The 19075-nt window shown below is 57.4% G+C and overlaps 1 protein-coding gene across 9 annotated transcripts in view; it reads left to right on the forward strand.

Annotated features, from left to right (window-relative positions):
* DRC3 (dynein regulatory complex subunit 3) overlaps positions 1 to 19075 on the forward strand; it is a 36014-nt gene that overhangs the window by 6960 nt on the left and 9979 nt on the right. For 8 of the 9 annotated variants that reach the window (XR_005212604.1, XR_005212605.1, XM_037808484.1 and 5 more), the window contains 6 exons: positions 275 to 391; positions 3004 to 3170; positions 10818 to 10964; positions 13677 to 13796; positions 14238 to 14350; positions 15796 to 15970. Coding sequence is in view for 7 of the 9 variants with exons in the window: in XM_037808484.1 (XP_037664412.1) it covers positions 275 to 391; positions 3004 to 3170; positions 10818 to 10964; positions 13677 to 13796; positions 14238 to 14350; positions 15796 to 15970 (839 nt within the window). In the remaining 2 variants the exon portion in view is untranslated. The other variant, XM_037808488.1, reaches the window with a different exon arrangement.

A 19075-nucleotide genomic window follows, 5' to 3' on the forward strand; every position in this document is an offset into this window, starting at 1 on the left:
TGACCTTGACGCTGACCCTGACCCTGCTGCTGACCCTAGCCCTGACCCTGACCCTGACCTGATGCTGACCCTGCCCCTGACCCTGACCCTGACGCTGGCCCTGGCCCTGACCCTGACGCTGACCCTGACCCTGACACTGACCCTGACGCTGACCCTGACCCTGACCCTGACCTGACGCTGACCCTGCCCCTGACCCTGATTCTGACCCTGACCCTGACGCTGACCCTGGCCTGGGTCTGGGACCCACCAAGGTGCCATCCCCCGATGATTCCAGACATCCTCCGGATAGACAACCTCTGGCAGTTCGAGAGCCTGAGGAAGCTGCAGCTGGACAACAACATCATCGAGAGGATCGAGGGCCTGGAGAGCCTGACGCACCTGGTCTGGCTGGGTAAGGCCCCGCGGGCGCGTCCGCCCCAGTCAGAGACGACCTCCTGCCGAGGTGACGCCGCTGTTAGCCGGCCACACCAGGTCTCTGCCGGGAGCCAGGAAGCTGCTGGTTTTAGAAACTTCTGCTCCTGCCTGCCCAGCCTCTCAGGCTGGGAGGGGAACAAAGGGGCGGCCACGGGCTCCTCCTGTGCCCCCAAACTCAGACTCAGGTGCGCCCCACCAGGCAGATCAAACCCAGATGAACAGTCTCAGCCGCTTCTGCCTACCGAGCGCCTACTACATGCTAAGCATGGCCTCTGAGCTTTCCACGGGAGGCCTTTAAATCCTCGCAGCACCCCGTTATGGAGATGGGCCAACTGGGGTCACAGTGCTAAGGGGAGGGGCATCGCCCTCCAGCCCAGACCCCTGCCCCTCGCTGCCAGGTGCAGAGCCATGTGCTCATGCAGCCAAGGCAGACCCCACCGGATCTTCTGGGTCCCGGGCCCAGGGCTCCCCCCAGCACGATGGACACTGATCCCTGTGCTTGGCCGCCTACTGAGATCTCCAGGCATCACCCATCTGCCCATGGGTTGAAGACAATGGGCCGGGGGCTGTCATCAAGACTGATCAACCCAGCCCCGGGCCACACCCCTGGAAGGTCCTGGAATGGCCAGGAGGGCAAGGAAGTGTGACTGGGCCCAGCTGTGTCCCCATGAGGGTCCCTAGGCAGAACCTGAAGGCTGCTCTTGGTTTCCCCTTAGCCACCCTCCCCACCACCTGCAGCTGCAGAAGGAGGGGGTGGGCTCACAGGTGGGTACTGGCTGGTCCCTGGTGCTCCCCAGTGGGGGTGAGGAAGTGGAAGGAGAGAGCGCTGGGAGCAAGGGTCACAGGTAGGTACCAGCCTCTGTCCTGCCTCAGGCCAGTCGCCCAGAGACCCAGCCACAGCCTGGAAGATCAGGGTCCACACGGGCTACAGGGTGGTGGGGTTCGGCGCAGCCCCCCACGCCTGCCTGCACAGGCCCTGCTGGTGGCCCCCGGTGGTCAGCTGCCTGGGCTGCGGCTGGACTGGAGCCCGCAGGGAGTGGCTCTCGAAGCTGACGGGGTGTGCCTGCCGCTGCCAACTTTGCATTCAGGGACACGAAACCACCAGTGGCCTTGGGGGCACTTGCATGGCCCACGGGGCTCCAGTCGTTAGAGGTTTCACAGTCCAGTGCTGGTTCTGGGGCTCTGGGGCCAGGCTGCCAAAGAGCAGAAGCTGGTGGCCCGGTGGGAAAGCAAGCCGCTTCACCCTCTAACTTGGGTGCCTGGCATGGAAGGGGGGCAGTGATTATGACGTCTCCGTTGTCATCGGAGGAGTGGCCTCTTTGAACCGCAGCCTGTCAGTGTCCCCTGATGTGCAGAGGTGAAATTAAGATGTGGTTAAACCTGACTTCCCAAATGACCTCTTAAATGCTTGCCATTATCACCGTCCTGTTTCCAACCTCAGGACAAATTCCCCGTGTTGGCCTCCAGACTATTAGTTTTCCTAGGAGGAGATTAGTCCCTGAGCCCCAAGCAACCCTGAAAGCCAGTGGAGGGGAAGCACTTTAATTCCCAAAGATGCGAACCCTGGGCTGGAGAGGGTTCTGAAGCCGCGGCTGGGGCTGGGGGCCAGGGAGGGACCCCGGGGCTGGCGTGTGGCTGAAGACCCTGACCTGTCCACCCCAGGGGGCTGGCCCTGGTGAACCTGGGCACCTCCCGGCTAGCAGGGGGCTCGGGGCAAACCGCCGGGCCCTTCCGAGCCTCCGCTTCCTTATGGGTGAGGTGGGGAGAGGAATCCCAGACTGCCACTCCGGGTGCTGTCGGACGCCGGGCTGAGGGCCGTCGTGTCCCGGGAGGCGTGAGGGAAACGGCGCAGCCACCACTGCCTCCCCCGGGTGGCGGCGTCGGCCAGGGTTTGGGAAACACGCGTGTGGTGCGTGTCCGTGTGTGTGTACAGGCGTGCGTGTGCGTGTGCGCGTGGAGAGCTTCATGAGAGAACCGGCTCCTGCAGCTGTGGGGACCTGCCAGCCCAAATTCACAGAGCAGCTGGGGGCTGGAAATTCCGTAGGTGAGGTTGAATTCCTGAGTGTGGATTCCTCAGGTGGGAAACTCAGAAAGGAGTGGAGGGTGGAGTCGTGAGGCATCACTCCTTCCGCTCTCTGGAACCTTCCGTCCTTGGCTCTGGAGGCCTCCAGTGGATCAGATGAGACCCACTCGCATATGGAGGATCATCTCCTCTACTTACAAGTCAAAGACGCCAAGCCCGTGTACGAAATACATGCCCAGCAACATCCAGCCAGCGTTTGACCCAACAGCCAGAACCCCAGCCTGGCCACGGCGACACGTGAAAGTAGCCGTCCCCGGGATGCTAGGAACGGTGACAGGGCCAGACGTGAGCACTGCCCGTGTGGGGACAGGTGGGTTCTAAAGCAGAACCGGAGAGGGTGGTGCCAAGTTTGCAGCTGGGGAAAGAGCCCCCGCAAGGCTCACTCAGGGCTCCTGAAAGAGCTCACCGCTGCTGGGCCGCGCGGATCAGGGCCCCCGACACGTCATCCTGGGCCAGTCCATCCCTGAGCCGGGCCTTGGTGCCCTCGGCACCCTCTTCCACTCCAGACCTGTCCTTCAACAACATCGAGACCATCGAGGGGCTGGACACCCTGGTGAACCTGGAGGACCTGAGCCTGTTCAACAACCGGATCTCCAAAATCGACTCCCTGGACGCCCTGAGCAAGCTGCAGGTGCTGTCGCTGGGAAACAACCAGATCTACAACATGCTGAACGTGAGTGGCGGGCGGCAGGCGCAGGGAGCCGGTGGGGGGGTCTGGGGCGAGGGGAGACGGAGGCTTAGCGTTCTGGGTCCGTCCCTCGTCCCGGAAGGGTCAGGCAGTGGGAGATTTAATAATGTCAAATTCCACACCCAGCCCAGCAGAATACATCCAGGGCCAGCAGGTACCAGGTGGCCGCGTCCACGCTGGTGACGTCTCTGTCCATCCCTCGGCCTCGCACTCACTGAGCAGACGTTTGCTGAGGGAGGGCCTGTCAGATGTGGGGCACGGAGACGAACGAGCCGTGGCCCCCATGGGGGAGATGAGCACATGACCACTGGGTCAGCACGCAGGTGACAAGCAGCACAAAGCACGGTCTGCAGGGCAGTGGACATTGGTCACTGCAGGGACAGGTGCCTGCAACCTTGAGGCCTGAGGGACAGTGGGCAGGTTCACAGGTGACCCCGGGGCCCATCCTGGAGCTGCCCAGCACCCTTTCAAGGCTCCTTCCCAACCCAGGCAGAGTCTGGGCTCAGCCTTGGCTTTTTAGGACTCCGATTCCTCACGTCCGGGAATTGAATGGGGTCGTGAGCGTCCACACCTGGTCCCGGGTCTGGCTGAAGCGAGCTCCGACAGGTGGGGACGTGGTAGTCAAGGTGGTTCATAGGGGAGTGGTGAGGCAGAGAGGCGACCTTGGTTTGGACTCAGTAAGAAGTTGCTAGAATTCTGCCAATCAGCAGCGGAAAGGGTCCTGGGAGGAGGGAGTGTCCCAGCGAAGGCCGAGAGGTGAGCCTGGGCACCTGCCTGGCATGGATGGTCCCTGCCAGAAGGCCTGAGGGGTGTGTGGTGCCAAGGCAGGAGCTGAGGCTGGCACAGACACCCCCAAATGGCAAGAGCAGCCATGGGGCGCCCTGGCAGGCTCCTGAGCCCTGGCGGGGTCGGGGCAGGGCCCTAGGTTAGGAAGGAAACCCCAGCCACGGCGAGGAGGGATGTAACCCATCGGAGAGGAGGCGTCGCCTGCAAGTAACGAAAATCCTCAGCCGAGGACGGGGCTGAGGCCAGGCCCTGGGGCAGGTGGTTTGCTTGGGAGGTGATTCGTGGACATTGCACCGGGCAGGGGAGGAGGGAGCACTACCAGGCAGGTTTGTTCCTGAGCTGTTCTGAGGTCGGGGTGGGAGGTTGGTGGTGCTTGATTCCACTGGGCCCTCAGAAGTGTCCGGAAGGCCTCCCAGAACCAAGCACCCAAAGGACTGGCGCCTGGGGCTTTTTGTCCACCAGCCCTGACCCTCCAGGCACCTGCAGCTCTGGAGAAGTCACTGCGGCAGGGGCTCGAGAGGAGGTCGGAGCCTGTGGCGGTGACGGCTGGAATCCGCCGCGGGCCAAGCATTTGCTACAAGTGACAAGGACGCTCGGGTCCCGCAGCGTGACTGCCAGCGTGGGGAGGAGGGCGGGCTTCAAGGACGTGGCGTCCTTCCACTCCCGGCTCTGCTGTCCTCAGCAGCTCCCCAAGGCCAAGGCCAGGCCTTCACCGTCCACATCCAGCAGGACTGAGAGCGAGAGAGCGAGGGAGACCTCTCCCCAGCAGTGGCTCCAAGTCTTCCCCATTGGCCTGACGGGGCCACCCCAGGGCCCAGGCCACCCTCGGACCTTCCCTGGCTGGGGGACGGCCTGGGGTCTGCCCAGCAGGAAGGACGGTGGTGCAAACCCAACCATCCCCTTTCCATGCTCGAGTCCTGACCGTCCAGCTGGCCCTGCCCGGTGGGGACAGGTGGCCATGTGCAGGCCGACACCCAGGGACATGGTGTGGAAAGCTGAGATTTAGGGTCAACCCATGTTCACGTCTCAGCCTCTGTCCGACCTGGGGGCCATCATCCTTGTACCCCACAGGGGCGCTGTGAGGGTCCAGTGCCCCAAACAGGACCTGGCACACAGTGGGTGCAGAAATTGAGAGTTATTCCGGAATTTTCAGATTCAGGGTTCACCCCAAACAGCCGCAAACCTGGCTGCTTGGAAGTCTGAGCTCTGAGTCGCCAGGTTCCTGCCCCGCTGGTTCCAGTGCCCTGGGGCCTGGAGGTGAACGGACCCCTTTCTGATCTGCGATCCTCTGGACGTTTGGGGCTGTCAGTGAAGCAGAGGCCCTGTCCCTCCTCAGGCCCGGGCCTGGGGTCGCAGGGGGTGTGGGGCTGGCATTGCTTCTCCATCCCCACCCAGACCCTCCCTTAGCCTTGAGCACCCCACCCCTGCAAGGCACGGGGCAGAAAGACATCCCCCCTCTGCCCGTTCCCAGCGGGGTGCTGGGTGGCCCCTGAGTAAGCCAGAGAAGCAGGTCAAGCTGGTCCCCTGAGAGGAGGAGGAAGGGAGGAGGTGCGTGGGAGGGGCTGCCGGAGCACTGAGGGCGTCTGGGCCGGATCTCAGAGGGAGCTCGGCGGTGTGCACCAGGCTCCCTGCGCTGCAGCCCGGCTCGGGAAGCTCGGGGACGCGGGCCTGAGATCCAGTCGTCTGCGATTTTAGTTTTTATCTCCACTATTTGTTTGGGATCTGCTTATAGACTTCATTGTTATTCATTAATTTATTTACTACACTTGTTTTAATTCAAAACAAGCCTTTAGCAGAGACTAGGGCACGCAGTCGAGAGCCAATCTCACCCTGACCTCCGACCCCAGCATGGGGCACGTACAGCCACTTCTAAGGTACGAACTGTGCCTTTTCAGCCGTCCTGTTATTTCAGGGTTTTGTGTGGTTGTCACGTGTCTTAGTTTCCTGGTGGCTGTGACAAATATGACACCGTGGGTGGGCTTACGCCATGGGAATTTACAGGCTCACGGTTTCAGAAACCAGAATTCTCTGCCCCGGGAGTAGGCAGCGGCCCAACTGGCCGACTCTCCTGGGGGCTCCTTGCCTTTCCCATCACGTGAGGAAGTCCTCTCCTCTCTCTGCCGGGCCCGTTGGCTCCCGGTTCCCCCTTCCTCCCCAGGGCTTTCTCTTTATAGGCCTCAAGTTAGGGGACCGAGGCTGTCCTGATTGAGGCCAGGCCACTGAAAGTGGGCTGCCACCACAGGAGTGCAGACTGAGTCCCAAAACCTGTGGTTTGGGGTACATAACTCAGCCCACCACGTCAAGTCCGTTCACCTTCAGCTCCCAGCTCCTCCTCTCCTCCCAAATCAGGCTCCCCTCCTTGCTGGATCACTCCATTGCTCGCATGTGACGTGACACATCTTTCCAGTCCCCCGTGTGGGGCTTTGGGGGTGTCTGGGGTCCCGTGCCTCTGCATGCAGGCTGTGACGGGCACCCCTGAACAGGGTCATGTTGCCCGCGGGTGAGTTCATCAGTGCCACGAATCCTGCGGGTGGAATCTCTGGGTTGGAGGGCACGTGTGTTTTCAGTCATGGCCAATCTTGCCAAACTGCCCTCTGGAGCAGTGAAACCATCCCCGCACCCGCCACAAATATGAGAGGGCCCGTTTGCTCCCAGCCTCAGCAGCATGCTTGGCTTGGCTGTCAAGCTCCCCTCTCTTTGCCAGTCTGAAAGATGAAAAATGGAATCTCATCGGGGTATCTCTTAAAAATTAAATCAGGAGGTGGGGCAAGATGGTGTCATAGAGAGGAGTGGAAGCTAAGTAGTCCCCCTGGAACAACTACAGAAAACCAGAAACAACTAGTAAATAATCCAGAATAACTGCGAGGGGACAAACGAGACCATCCACTCATCATACACCAACCTGAATTGGGAGGAATGCCCGAGAACACAGCATAAAATCTGTAAGTAAAACCTGCGGATCCAAGTCGTGAGACCCCCTCCCCCATAGCCCGAGCTGCAAAGCCTTGTGGTGCCAGAGAGAAGCTCTCTCCCAGCAAGCGAATACAGCTCAGCTGAGCTCCAACTGGGGTTTTAATTAGCGAGTGTGAACTGCTCACTAAGAGGTGCGAATCCCCAACAAGTAGACAGAGGCTTTGGGTGACGACTGACCTTGGAGACCTTGGGTGACGGAGACCTTGGACTGGGTCTGAAGGGGACTATCTGTTTCTTTTTCAGCTCAGTGGAGAAAGCCCCAGTCATTTTCGGTTTCCAGGGCTGTGACTCGGGGAAGGGTGGAGACAGCACAAGCAGAGAGCGAGACCATTGAAATGCTAATGACCTCCACCTGGGGGCTCTGTCTTCTCTAGGAGGAAAGGGGTGGGGCCCTTTCCATTCAGAACCAGAATGTGACACATCTTTCCAGTCCCCCGTGTGGGGCTTTGGGGGTGCCACACCTCCTCACACCAGTCAAGAATTATAGGCTAACAGGCATCACCTGCTGGGCAGAAAAGCACAGTGACCCGAGGCATCAAAGGGTGGAGTAATTTTCTAAGACACACCCACAGGGAAGCCAGATACTGAATATTTCTTCCCTCTGGGACCTGAGCCTGTTCTGGTCTGGGAAAACCTGATTTGGATAACCAAGGAAACCATGCCTAGACAACAGAAAATTAAAACCTACACTAAGAAAAACAAAGTTATGGCCCAGCTAAAGGAACAAATGTACACTTCAACTGAGATACACAAATTTAAATAACTAATGCTAAGTCAAATCAAAAAGTTTAGAGAAGATATTGCAAAAGAGATAGAGACTGTAAAGGAAACACTGGGCATATATACGGCAGAAATCAAAAGTTCAAAAAAACAACTAGTAGAATCTATGGAAATGAAAGGCACAACACAAGAGATGAAAGACACAATGGAAACATACAACAGCAGATCTCAAGAGGCAGAAGAAAACACTCAGGAACTGGAGAACAAAACACCCGAAAGCCTACATGCAAAGGAGCAGATGGAGAAAAGAATGAAAAAATATGAGCAACGTCTCTGGGAACTCAAGGATGAAACAAAGTACAATAATGTACGTATCATTGATGTCCCAGAAGGAGAAGAGAAGGGAAAGGGGGCAGAAGCAATAATAGAGGAAATAATTAATGAAAATTTCCCATCTCTTATGAAAGACATAAAATTACAGATCCAAGAAGCGCAGCGTACTCCAAATAGAAGAGATATGAATAGGCCTACGCCAAGACACTTAATAATCAGATTATCAAATGTCAAAGACAGAGAGAGAATCCTGAAAGCAGCAAGAGAAAAGCGATCCATTACATACAAAGGAAGCTTAATAAGACTGTGTGGATCTCTCAGCAGAAACCATGGAGGCAAGAAGGAAGTGGTGTGATATATTTAAGATACTGAAAGAGAAAAAACACCAACCAAGAATCCTATATCCAGCAAAGCTGTCCTTCAAATATGAGGGAGAGCTCAAAATATTTTCTGACAAACAGACAATGAGAGACTTTGTGAACAAGACACCTGCCCTACAGGAAATACTAAAGGGAGCACTACAGGGTGATAGAAGACAGGAGTGCGTGGTTTGGAACACAATTTTGGGAGATGGTAGCACAACAATGTAAGTACACTGAACAAAGGTAACTATGAATACGGTTGAGAGAGGAAGGCGGGGAGCATGTGAGACACCACAAGAAAGGAGGAAAGATAACGACTTGGACTGTGTAACTTGGCGAAATCTAGAGTATTCAACAATTGTGATAAAATGTACAAATAAGGTCTTTTACGAGGGAGAACAAGCAAATGTCAACCTTGCAAGGTGTTAAAAATGGGGAGGCATTGGGGGGGGGGATGCAATAAGCATAAACTAGAGACTGTAACTAATAGAATCATTGTATTATGCTTCCTTTAATGTAACAAACGTGATATACCAAGGTGAATGCAGATAAGGGGGGGGATAGGGGAGGCATGTTAGACACTTGACATTGGTGCTATTGTCTGATTCTTTATTCTACTTTGATTTAAGGTTATTTTTCCTTTTGCTGCTTCCTAGCTGTCATTTTTTTTGTTTCCTCTTTCTTTTGCCTCTCTACCTTCTTTGACTCTCCCTCCTGCCTTGTGGAAGAAATGTAGATGCTCTTGCTTAGTATGAGCAGAATGTTCAATTAGGATGAACTTCAATGTTTGGAAATGAACTGGGGTGTTGGTAGCAAGATGTGAGAATAACTAACAGCGCCGAATGGTGTGTGAATGAGGTGGAAAGGGGAAGCTCAGAGTCATATATGTCACCAGAAGGAAAGTTGGAGGTCAAAAGATGGGAATGTATAAAACTGAATCCTATGGTGGGCAATGTCCATGATCATCTGTACAAATACTAGAAATCACTTCATGAACCAGAACAAATGTACGACAATACAATTAGAAGTTAATAATAGAGGGGCATATAGGGAAGAACTATATATCTATTACAAACTATATACTATAGTTAGTAGTATTTCAACATTTTTTCTTAAACAGTAACAAACATACTAAATCAATACTAGGAGTCAACAATTGAGGGGGTTGGTTAGGGATAGGGGAGGTTTAGAGTTTCCTTTTCTTTTTTTCTTTTTTCATCTTTCACTTTATTTCTTGTCTGGAGTAATGAAAAGTTTCTAAAAATTGAACAAAAATTAAGTGTGATGGATGCACAGCTGTATGAGGGTACCCAGGGGCAAGTGATTGTACACTTTGGATCTTTGGATAATTGTATGGTATCTGAACAATCCCAATAAAAATGAAAACAAACAAACAAAAAATTAAATCAAACCTGTGTCCGTCCCACCCCCATACACACACTCACTTAAAACTCTCCGGTGGCTTCCATTGTCCTTAGAACAAAACCCACACCCCAAGCATGGCCCGTGAGGTCCTCTGGGGGCCCGCCTGACCTGTCTCCACCTCCTCCAATCATGTCCCCCACCCCACGCCCTGCGCTGCAGCCCCCCCGGCCTTCTCTCGCTCCTGTTTTTGCTCCTGGGAAATCACCCTGACCGTCCACGGCTGGCTCCTCCAGGCCTTGGCGCGAAGTCCTCCGCGGCCCTCACCTGAAGGCCTGCCCTGTTCTTTCTCTCACGGCACCGAGCTTGCACTCCTTACAGCACGTGCCCCAAACTGTCATGGTGGGATTTACTGATTTTATAAGAACTTTTCTGTCCCCTGCCTTCAGAATGTAAGCTCTTGCCAGGAGGGCTTGCTCCCCACAATGCGCTTAGGGACGTTGACTGCATGATGCTAGGTTTCTTTTTTATCTTTTGTAGAGGACAGTGAGTGTGTAGGTGCTCAGAAAATGCTATCAAATAAAATGTTAGCTCTCTGGTTGATCTTTTTCCTCGTTTTACTAAAAATAGAGGATAGGAAGAATAAGTTAGTGGAATGTTCCAGAAGCTGTTATCCTGTTGATCCAAGGTTAACTCTGCACTGGGTTCCATATAATTTAAGAAATTTACCATCTAAAGGCATGCCTAATAGGAGTAACCAGTAATGATACTAACCACCACCACTGCCAGCTAGCAAGCTTCTAAATGCTGTATAGCTTATTTCATTTGGACCTCCCCCTTAGCTGCAGCCCACATAACACCCCTTATGCCCCTTTTCCAGATGAGGACACTGAGGTTCACACATGATAGGTAATTGCCCAAGGTCCCACAGCCGGGATTTGAACCCAGGTCTCCTTGGAAAGCCTCAGCACAGCCCTCCAGCCTGGAACCCCCTGCCCCTGACGCTGAGGGCCACCGCGGCTGGGCGGGGGACCTAGGAGGTACCAGGGTGGGGGCTCACCCCACAGCTGGCCAGAAAACAGGCCCTTCTCCCCAGATCATCTACCTGCGGCGGTTCAAGGACCTGCGGACGCTCAGCCTCTCCGGGAACCCCATCTCTGAGTCAGAGGATTACAAGATGTTCATCTACGCCTACCTTCCCGACCTCGTCTACCTGGACTTCCGGCGCATCGACGAGCACGCGGCAAGTGCCCCCTCGGCCCCGGCTCCCGCGGGATGGTCTGCAGGCCCCCAGTCTGGTGACAGGAAGGCAGGGCCTGGTGGGTTGAGCAGGAGAGAGGGTGGCTCGCTCTGCCTCTGCCAGAGCCAGCCCAGCCAGGGCCCTGCCACGCGTCGTCCGAGGCCACCTCGCGGCCATCACACTGTCCAGCTTCCAAGATCAGGAGGCCAGAGGGGGGTCAGCAGTTAGCCGGGACCACCAACTCAGGGCAGAGCCATGGTCTGCAGCCGCACCTCCGGGCCCCCAGCCACGAGCTTTGGTGGGACACGAAGAGCTCAGCAGCTCAGGATCCCACAACCTCCTCGTGCCCACGAGGCAGGTCAGCTCTCCTCCCGGCTCACTGCGGGGAGGCCGACACCCACTGGGGCGGCCCGCCCAGGGTCCCGGTGTGTGGGGGCCTTTCCTTGGCCTGCGCCCTGGTCCGCTGCTGAGCTGGCCGCTCTCGCATGCCTCTCAGCTGGAGCTCTTCCTGCAGTGTGGTCAGCGCCTGTGGGTACTTGCCCCTTGGGGAAGAAAGAAAGACAAAAATCAGGCCCAATCACGAAGCCTCGGTGACAGGACAGGGCCATCCCTCGTGTTGGGTGCCACAGAGACGGGGGACCCAGCGCCACAGAAAGCTGGGGGGGGGTCCCAGAGGTGACCCAGGGAGCAGCTGGGGGAGCCCAGCAAGGCGGGGGAGGAGGGCTGGCCCACAGGTCCCCACACCCTGCACCCCAAGCCGAGTCCACCCCCGAGGGGATCGAGCCCCCTCTTGGGAGGTGAGGGGGGGTTCCGAGAGTGGCCCCCTCTGACCATGGGCTTTGTCTTGTCTTCTAACAGTAGAAGGATCTGGGATTTTGAATACTGAGACTCCCCAGTGTTTGAAAGGTGACAAGGGCACAAATGATGGGACTGGGCCCATCTGGGTGTGCCTTGCTTGTTATGATCCATGGGCCATCCTCACCAGCGTGGCTGCCACAGGCCCTGGCCGGCTTTTCCCTCGAGGGTCCTTGGAAGGTCTCCCCAAGGGGCAGGCAGCTCGGCCCGAGCAGCCCCATTGTCCTGTGAAGATTCGGGGGCTCACCTAGAATCATCTGACAAATAATAAAAAGGTCATAAAAGCCGGGTTCTGCAAGGCAGGGCACCCAAAGCCCCCATCCACATTATGATCTGATTGAGCTCCAGCCGTAGGCTCCCTGGGTCCCCGCCTCCTGGTGCCCTGGGACGCGGGCAGAGGGACAGCCAGGTCCACCACAGGCTGACCGGAGGCTCACGGGTGCCTCCCAGTCCCCGGGGGGCTCCCTGGGGCCCACTCCTCTCCCACTAAGCCTGAGCCTGGATCCAGCCAGAGTTGCAGAGGGAGAGAAGGGGCAGGGCTGTGAGCCTGGGGGCTCTGGGTGCTGGGGGGCGAGGGGAGCAGGCTGGAGGGGACACGGGCCAGGTCAGCGGGGCCTTGTCCTGTTGAAGGTGAGGCCCAAGGAGATTTCTGAGCAGATGGGGTGGCGTGATTTGATCAGAGGTTCCGGGGAAGGGGTCTGGGGGAGGGCTGGGGGACAGGGAGGCAGGTGCTGTGGGCACAAGAGTGGTGGGGAGCGGGAGAGGGGGAGAGGAGATGGCGGCCTCGGGAGGGCAGGGCTGGGGAATGGAGAGGAGGGGTGGATACCAGAGATTTTTAAATTTTTAAACTTATTTACTGATGTATGAATATGTGAGGAAGAGAATGTAAGTGCACAGCTCAATGAACACAGATTTTAGAAGGACCCCCCTCTGCGTACGACGGAGGAGTAAATGGAGTCTGTGTGTCTGGGGCCCAGGCCCGTGCTAAGGCGTGGGGACGTGGTGTCTGGGCGGGGCCGGGAGGGGAGAGTGGAAGGAACACTCAGGATCCGGAGCGGCAGAGGATCTGCAGAGAGACGGGGAGGCTGGGAAGTGAACAGAATGGGGGCCGGACCTGGCCTGGGGTGGGGTGGGGGTTCCGGAAAGTGGCCTTTGAGCTGGAATCTGCGGGACGGCAGGGGGCGGCCCAGGCAGAAGGCAGAGCACGTGCACAGGCCCCACGTCGGGGGGCGCCCGGGGAGAGGGGGCAGGCAGGCTTTGTGGGAGCCTGTCAGCATCCTAAGCCCAAGAGGGAGCCACCCAGGGTAAGCGAGAGGCTGGTAGGGTCGGCTCTGGCTGCTGGCCAGGGGGTGGCAGGTGAGGAGGGGACAGGCTGCCTTGGGGGGGTGGGATGCTTGGCGAGAGATGAGGGCTAGAGGTGGACAGAATGGAGAGGAGGTTAGGGGCCCGAGGGACACAGGCCAGTCTCTGGCGGGGCGAGCTGGGAGGAGCTTGGGACACAGCCAGGGGGGAGCCGGAGGCAGATACCGGGTGTCGTCTGGGGATCCAGGGTGGGAGAACCTGAAGGTTCTGGCAGCAGGCGAGACCCCCTGGGGTGCAGAGAGTGAGCCGGGAAGGGGGTGCGGGCTGAGCAGAGGGGCTCCGGGGAACCCCCGGGTGCGGGGAGGGGGAGGAGCGCCAGGAGGAGGGGGCACCAACCCAAGTGAGCTCCTCTCCCCTGGGGCCCCCGGGACGTCCGCCCACCCGTGCCCCTGCTTTCCCTGCTCCCACTTGGACTGGCGCCTTAGGGGCGGGGCCTCCCTCCCGCGCGCCCGGGCCCCGCCCACCGCGACGCCCCGCCCACCGTGGCCCCGCCCGCAGAAGGAGCAGGCGGAGGCGCGGCACCAGTTCGCCATCGACGAGCTGCGGCACCGCGAGAACCTGGCGCAGGCGCGGCAGGAGGACGAGCTCGCGCGGCGGGAGGAGCTGGAGGAGCACGAGGTGCTGCCGGCGCGTCGGCGGGACCCCCGGGGCCCCGGGAACTCGTCCCCTGGCGGGAAAAGGGAGCCGGCCAGCAGGGCCCGGGGCCGACGGAGCTCGGCCGTCTGGCTCCGTCCCCGCCTCCAGCGCCTGGTGGTGCTCGGAGCGGTCGGTGGGCGCAGCCCCCTAGAGCCTCCGGCCGCGCCCCGTGACGGCGCCCCTCTCTCCCATCCCCGCCCGGCTCTCCAGCCACACCCAGCTGCGTGCTCGTTTCTGAAAGCAGCCTGCAGCTTAGTGCCCCTTGGACCTGGAGTTTCCCTCACGGGCTGCCTCGGTGCAGCGTCACCTCCTCCAGGAAGCCCTCGCTGTGCCGGGCCCGGCGCGCCACCCACCCGCCTCGTGTGTCCTCGCACACTGCAGCCAGCTCCGGTCACCCATGGCCCGCTGTGGTTCTGACCGCAGGCCGCCTTCATCGAGAACATGAACGGCTCCTTCCTGTTCGACAGCCTGTACGCCGAGGACGTGGAGGGCAACAAGCTGTCGCATCTGCCGGGCATCAGCGAGCTCCTGGAAGCATATCCTGCCTGGGAGGTCGCTGCCACACCGGCAGAGCCCAGGGGCGGGAGAGCCAAGCCCCTTTCCTCTCTGGGCCTCAGTTTCCCCATCTCTCACGTGGGACCCTGGAAGGCAAAGTCCCCACTTCCGGGGATTGTACATAAGCGGCTCCTCAGAGCCAGGTCAGCCGGGTTTCAGCCTGAGGATGCCGTCTGATTCCCGGGGACCCCCGGAATCTCTGTACATCGTGGCCCAGCTCCGCCATGCTTGGCAGGCTGGGTGCCAAAGGTGGAGGAATTGGTTGAAAATGTGCGTTTATGGTAACAACCACCCCAGGAGATGAGTGCATAGTGCATTCCATCGTATACCTGGGGAAGTCGGAGACGTGAAATGACTTGTCCAAAGCCATGTGCGTAGAAGCTGGGATTTGAACTCTAGTCAGGGGTACCCAAAAGCCCGCCTGCCTTCCCGAAACCTACCTGACATCCCCAGAGGGTATCATGAGGACAAGGTGATTGGCTCACGTTGCAAATTGATGCCTCAGGTTAGACTCCTGGAGCAATAGGAGCTGAGAGTGCTGAGGGGAGGATGAGTCACAGAGTTGGTCTATAGAACCCCCGTTGCTGCCCAGAGAGAAATTCACTCTTAAAGCCCTAGTATGCTGAAAATGACGGTGGGGAGGGGATGGGGGTGTTGAGTACGTCCAGGGCTGAGCAGGTGGCAGAGAGCCCGGCTCTGGGCCAGACAGGGCTCCCGGCCTGTCTACCTGCTGCCAGCTGGGCGACTCGGAGCCAGGCGGAGCTGGGTTTGAATTTTGGTGGAGCACCCTGTGGCCGGGTGACCTTGGGCAGGTCCTTTCATCCGCCCCCACTGCACCCCTGGAGGCCCTGCCCCCAGCAGGTGGGGGTGTGCTCCTCACGCTCCAGGTGAGGAAACTGAGGCCCAGGGAGGGAGGCGACTTGCCAGGCCAGGGTCCCAGAAGCAGTGGTGGAGGCAGGAGTTGGACCTGGGTCTGTGCATCAAAGCCCATGCGTGGCCTGCCCACTGCCACGGCCCCTCGGGCTCCTGCAGCCGCTGAGAAGGCAGGCGGGCCCTTGGCGACAACACACCAGAGAGGGCTCACAGGCCTGCTTTCCCTGGCTGCCTGGTGGCTCCTTCGGGCTCCCAGCAACCCCCCCGACGTGCCCCCAAGTCTCCCCTCTGCTCTGTGGACCCCTCCCACCGCCCCACTCCCCGCCCCCCAGCCCCTGCAGTCCCCATTCATTTGCTCCTGGGCCAGGGGCAGAACTGTCCCCCACCACTTCGTGCTCCCCAGCCCATCTCCACTGTGGAGCTCTCTGGGACTCAGTCTGTCCATCTGGCAAACGGGCTGCATGAGATCATGGGTTTCAAATACCAGCCATCGCCACGGTTTGCTACTCATGACCAACCGGCACAGACGTGAGTTTCCTTAACGGCCGCTCACCTACAAGGACAAATTTGTCATCATCTGCCTGAACATTTTCGAGTACGGCCTGAGACAGCAGGAGAAGCGGAAGGTGGAGCTCGACACCTTCTATGAGTGCATCCAAGAGGCCATCCGGGAGAACCAGGAGCAGGGCAAGCAGAAGATCGCCAAGTTCGAGGAGAAGCACTTCCAGGTAGGGCCCGCCCCCTCCCTCCCCGCCCCCCCACCCTGTGGTGGGCCTGGCCCCCATGGGGGGCGGCTCTGTGCCTCTGACAGCCCCGCTTGTTGCTTGTTGGAGGTGACCAAGCTCAGAGCTGTTCACCAGTGACCACAGCCAGCGCCTCCCTGTGCCCGACTGAGCTGGGCGGGGGCCCCAGCAGGTCTCCTCCCCTGGAACATCCCCGGGGTTCAAGGTCGCCCCTCGAGCCCCCTGATCATCATCACACTCCCACGACTACTCGTGCCACGACGACAGTGACGGTGACCACTTTTCTTACGTTTGTTCATTTATTTAACAGACATTTTGGAGTGGCCAGTGCTGGGGGGTGCAGGGGCAGGGGCGCCCATGAGGCTGTGGGGTCGGGAAGGCCAGGCGAGTGGGCAGGGCTGGTGGGGGCACTGCCACGGGGCAGCAAGGAGAGGGCCCCCGGGACAGCCCGAGCAGCCGCCGTTCAGAGGCCGCAGTCTCCTTCCCCGGTGGAGGGCGTCAGTCGGCCTCGCTTTCAGAGGTGGGGCTCTTTTTTTGAATTGTGGTAACATATATACAACGTAACATTTCCCATTTTAACCACTTTTAAGTATACAATTTAGTGGTGCTAATTAATTCACAGTGTTGTGCCACCATGACCGCCATCCATCACCAAACTCCCCCCAGCCCACCCTAGGAGCCCTGCACCCATTTCCCTTCACCCCGGCCCTGGGAACCGGGACTCTCCCTTCTGTCTCCATGAATTTGGCTATTCTAGTAATTTCATAGACGCGAGACCACGACAGCTGTCCTTTTGTGTCCGACTGACTTTCTCAGCCATGCTGTGGTGTATGTAGGCACATCGCCCCCTTTACCGCCGAGCACCTTCCCGCTGGGTTTAGCCCACGTTTGGCTTCGGCCACCTGCTGCTGGACACTGGGTTGCTTCCATCTTTGGGTGATTGTGAGTGATGCCGTTATGAGCATCGGTGTGCAGATAGGGGTGACAGAGTCTCTGCCTTCGGTTCTTTGGGGAGTACACCCAGAAGTGAGACCGCTGGATCACACGGTGATTCTGTGTTCAACTTCATGAGGAACCGCCAAACCGCCCCCCAGCGACTGCGCCATTGTACATCCCCCCAGCAGTGGTGAAGGATTCCTGTTTCTCCACATCCCGGCCAGCACCTGCTGGTTTCTGTTTGTGTGTTTTTCTAATCATAGCCATCCTGGTGAGGTTTTGATTCCCTGGTGGGTAATGACGTTGAGCCCCTTTTCATGTGCTTATTGGCCATCTGTATATCTTCTTTTGAGAAATGTCTATTCAAGTCCTTTGTCCATTTTTTAACTGGGTTGTTTGTCTTTTGTTGTTTCATGCAGGAGTTCTTTATATATTCTGGATAATAAGCCCTTATCAGATATATGGTTTCCAAGTACTTTCCTCAATTCTGTAAGTTATCTTTCACTTTCTTCTTAACGATCTTTGATGCACAAAAGTTTTTTAATTTTGATGAGTTCTCATTTATTTTTTCTTTTGTTGCTTGTGCTTTTGGTATAAAGTTTAAGAATCCATTGCCCATTATGAGGTCCTGAAGATATTTTCCTATGTTTCCTTCTAAGTGTTTTATAATTTTAACTCTTAAAATTAGGTCATTGATCCATTTTGAGTTAATTTTTGTATATGGTGTGAGGTAGGGATCCACTTTCATTCATTTGCATGTGGATACCCAGTTTTCCCAGCACATTTGAAGAGATTATTCTGTCCCCATTGAGTAGACTTGGCATCCTTGTCAAAAATCAGTTTTCCATAGATGTGAAGATTTACTTCTGCTTTCAGTTGCATCCCATTGGTCTATGTCTCTGTGTTGGAGCCAGTAGCATGCTATATTGATTACTGTAGCTTTGCAATAAGTTTTGAAATTGGGCAGTGTGAATCCTCCAGCTTTGTTCTTTTTCAAGACGGTTTTGGCTATTTAGGGGGCTCCTTAGCCTTCCATATGGATTTGCTGATTGGCTTCTCCATTTCTGCAGAGAAGGCTGTTGGAATTTCAGTCAGGATGAAGCTGTAGCTGACTTTGGATAGTATTGACAAGTTAACAACATGGAGACTTCCAGTCCGGGAACACGGGGTGTCTTTCCATTTATTTAGTTCTCTTTTATTTTCTTGCAGCGATGTTTTGTAGTTTTCCAGGTGCAAGAAAGGCAGGACTCTTAACCTGTTCTAAACTACAGATCTTTTTGAGACTCTAAGGAAAACTATAGACCTTCTTTCTCCCCAAAAAATACTCCCCCACACTGAGTTTGCCTGCAGCGTCAGGGGCTCCCAGGGTCCCGTAGCGCGTTCTTGGCTGGGGACTGTCAGCATGGAGGGGAGCGACACCCCGATAAAGCAAGTGCACACCTGACGGAGTGGTGACGGCTCCGAGCCGCTTCCCAGCCCCCCCTCCTGCCCCAGCCCCGCTCCTCTCTTCGGCCTCACCGAGGAGCCCACGTGTGTCCTGTGAGCTGGTTCCTGAGACCCTCCGTGTGGTGTTACCAGGTGACGTTCTGCACTAAACCAGAAGTGCAAAATCGCCAGCAGGGAACACACTCGGCTCACTCTGTGTTTGGTTCGGCCGCAGAGGGTTTAAAAATGCTCGACTATCCTGCTGATGTTCAAACTGGATGATTTCACATGGAAGCCGTGGTTGCCGGCGCTCCTGAGGTAAACCGCCCCCCGGCCCTGTCTGGCCGTTTTCCCCTGTTGACACTTCGCATCCAGTCCCCGGGCCTGGGTGTCAGCTGGAGGCTCCGGAGGCCCGGGCCTGGGAGAGGGCTGCCGACAGGCCCCAGCCAGCGCCACCCTCCCTGCTGCCAAGTGCGATCCACTGGTGAGCTGCTCCTCGGGTTTGGGGTGCATGCCTTGAGAGCAGGCTGGTCCCCCACTTCCATTCCCCCAGCACTGCCTGCAGCTGCCCCTCTCCTCAGGGCAGGGTTCTCACCCACAGCAGGATCAGCCAGGGACTGAGAGCATGCCGATGCCCTGGTCCCACCCGGGAACGCTGACTTAGTTGGTTTGGGTGGGGGGCCTGGGTGCTGAGCTCCCCAGGGGAGTCAGAGTTGAGACCCCACTGTT

This window comes from Choloepus didactylus, chromosome 18, assembly GCF_015220235.1.
Source record: "Choloepus didactylus isolate mChoDid1 chromosome 18, mChoDid1.pri, whole genome shotgun sequence".
Classification (NCBI taxonomy): domain Eukaryota; kingdom Metazoa; phylum Chordata; class Mammalia; order Pilosa; family Megalonychidae; genus Choloepus; species Choloepus didactylus.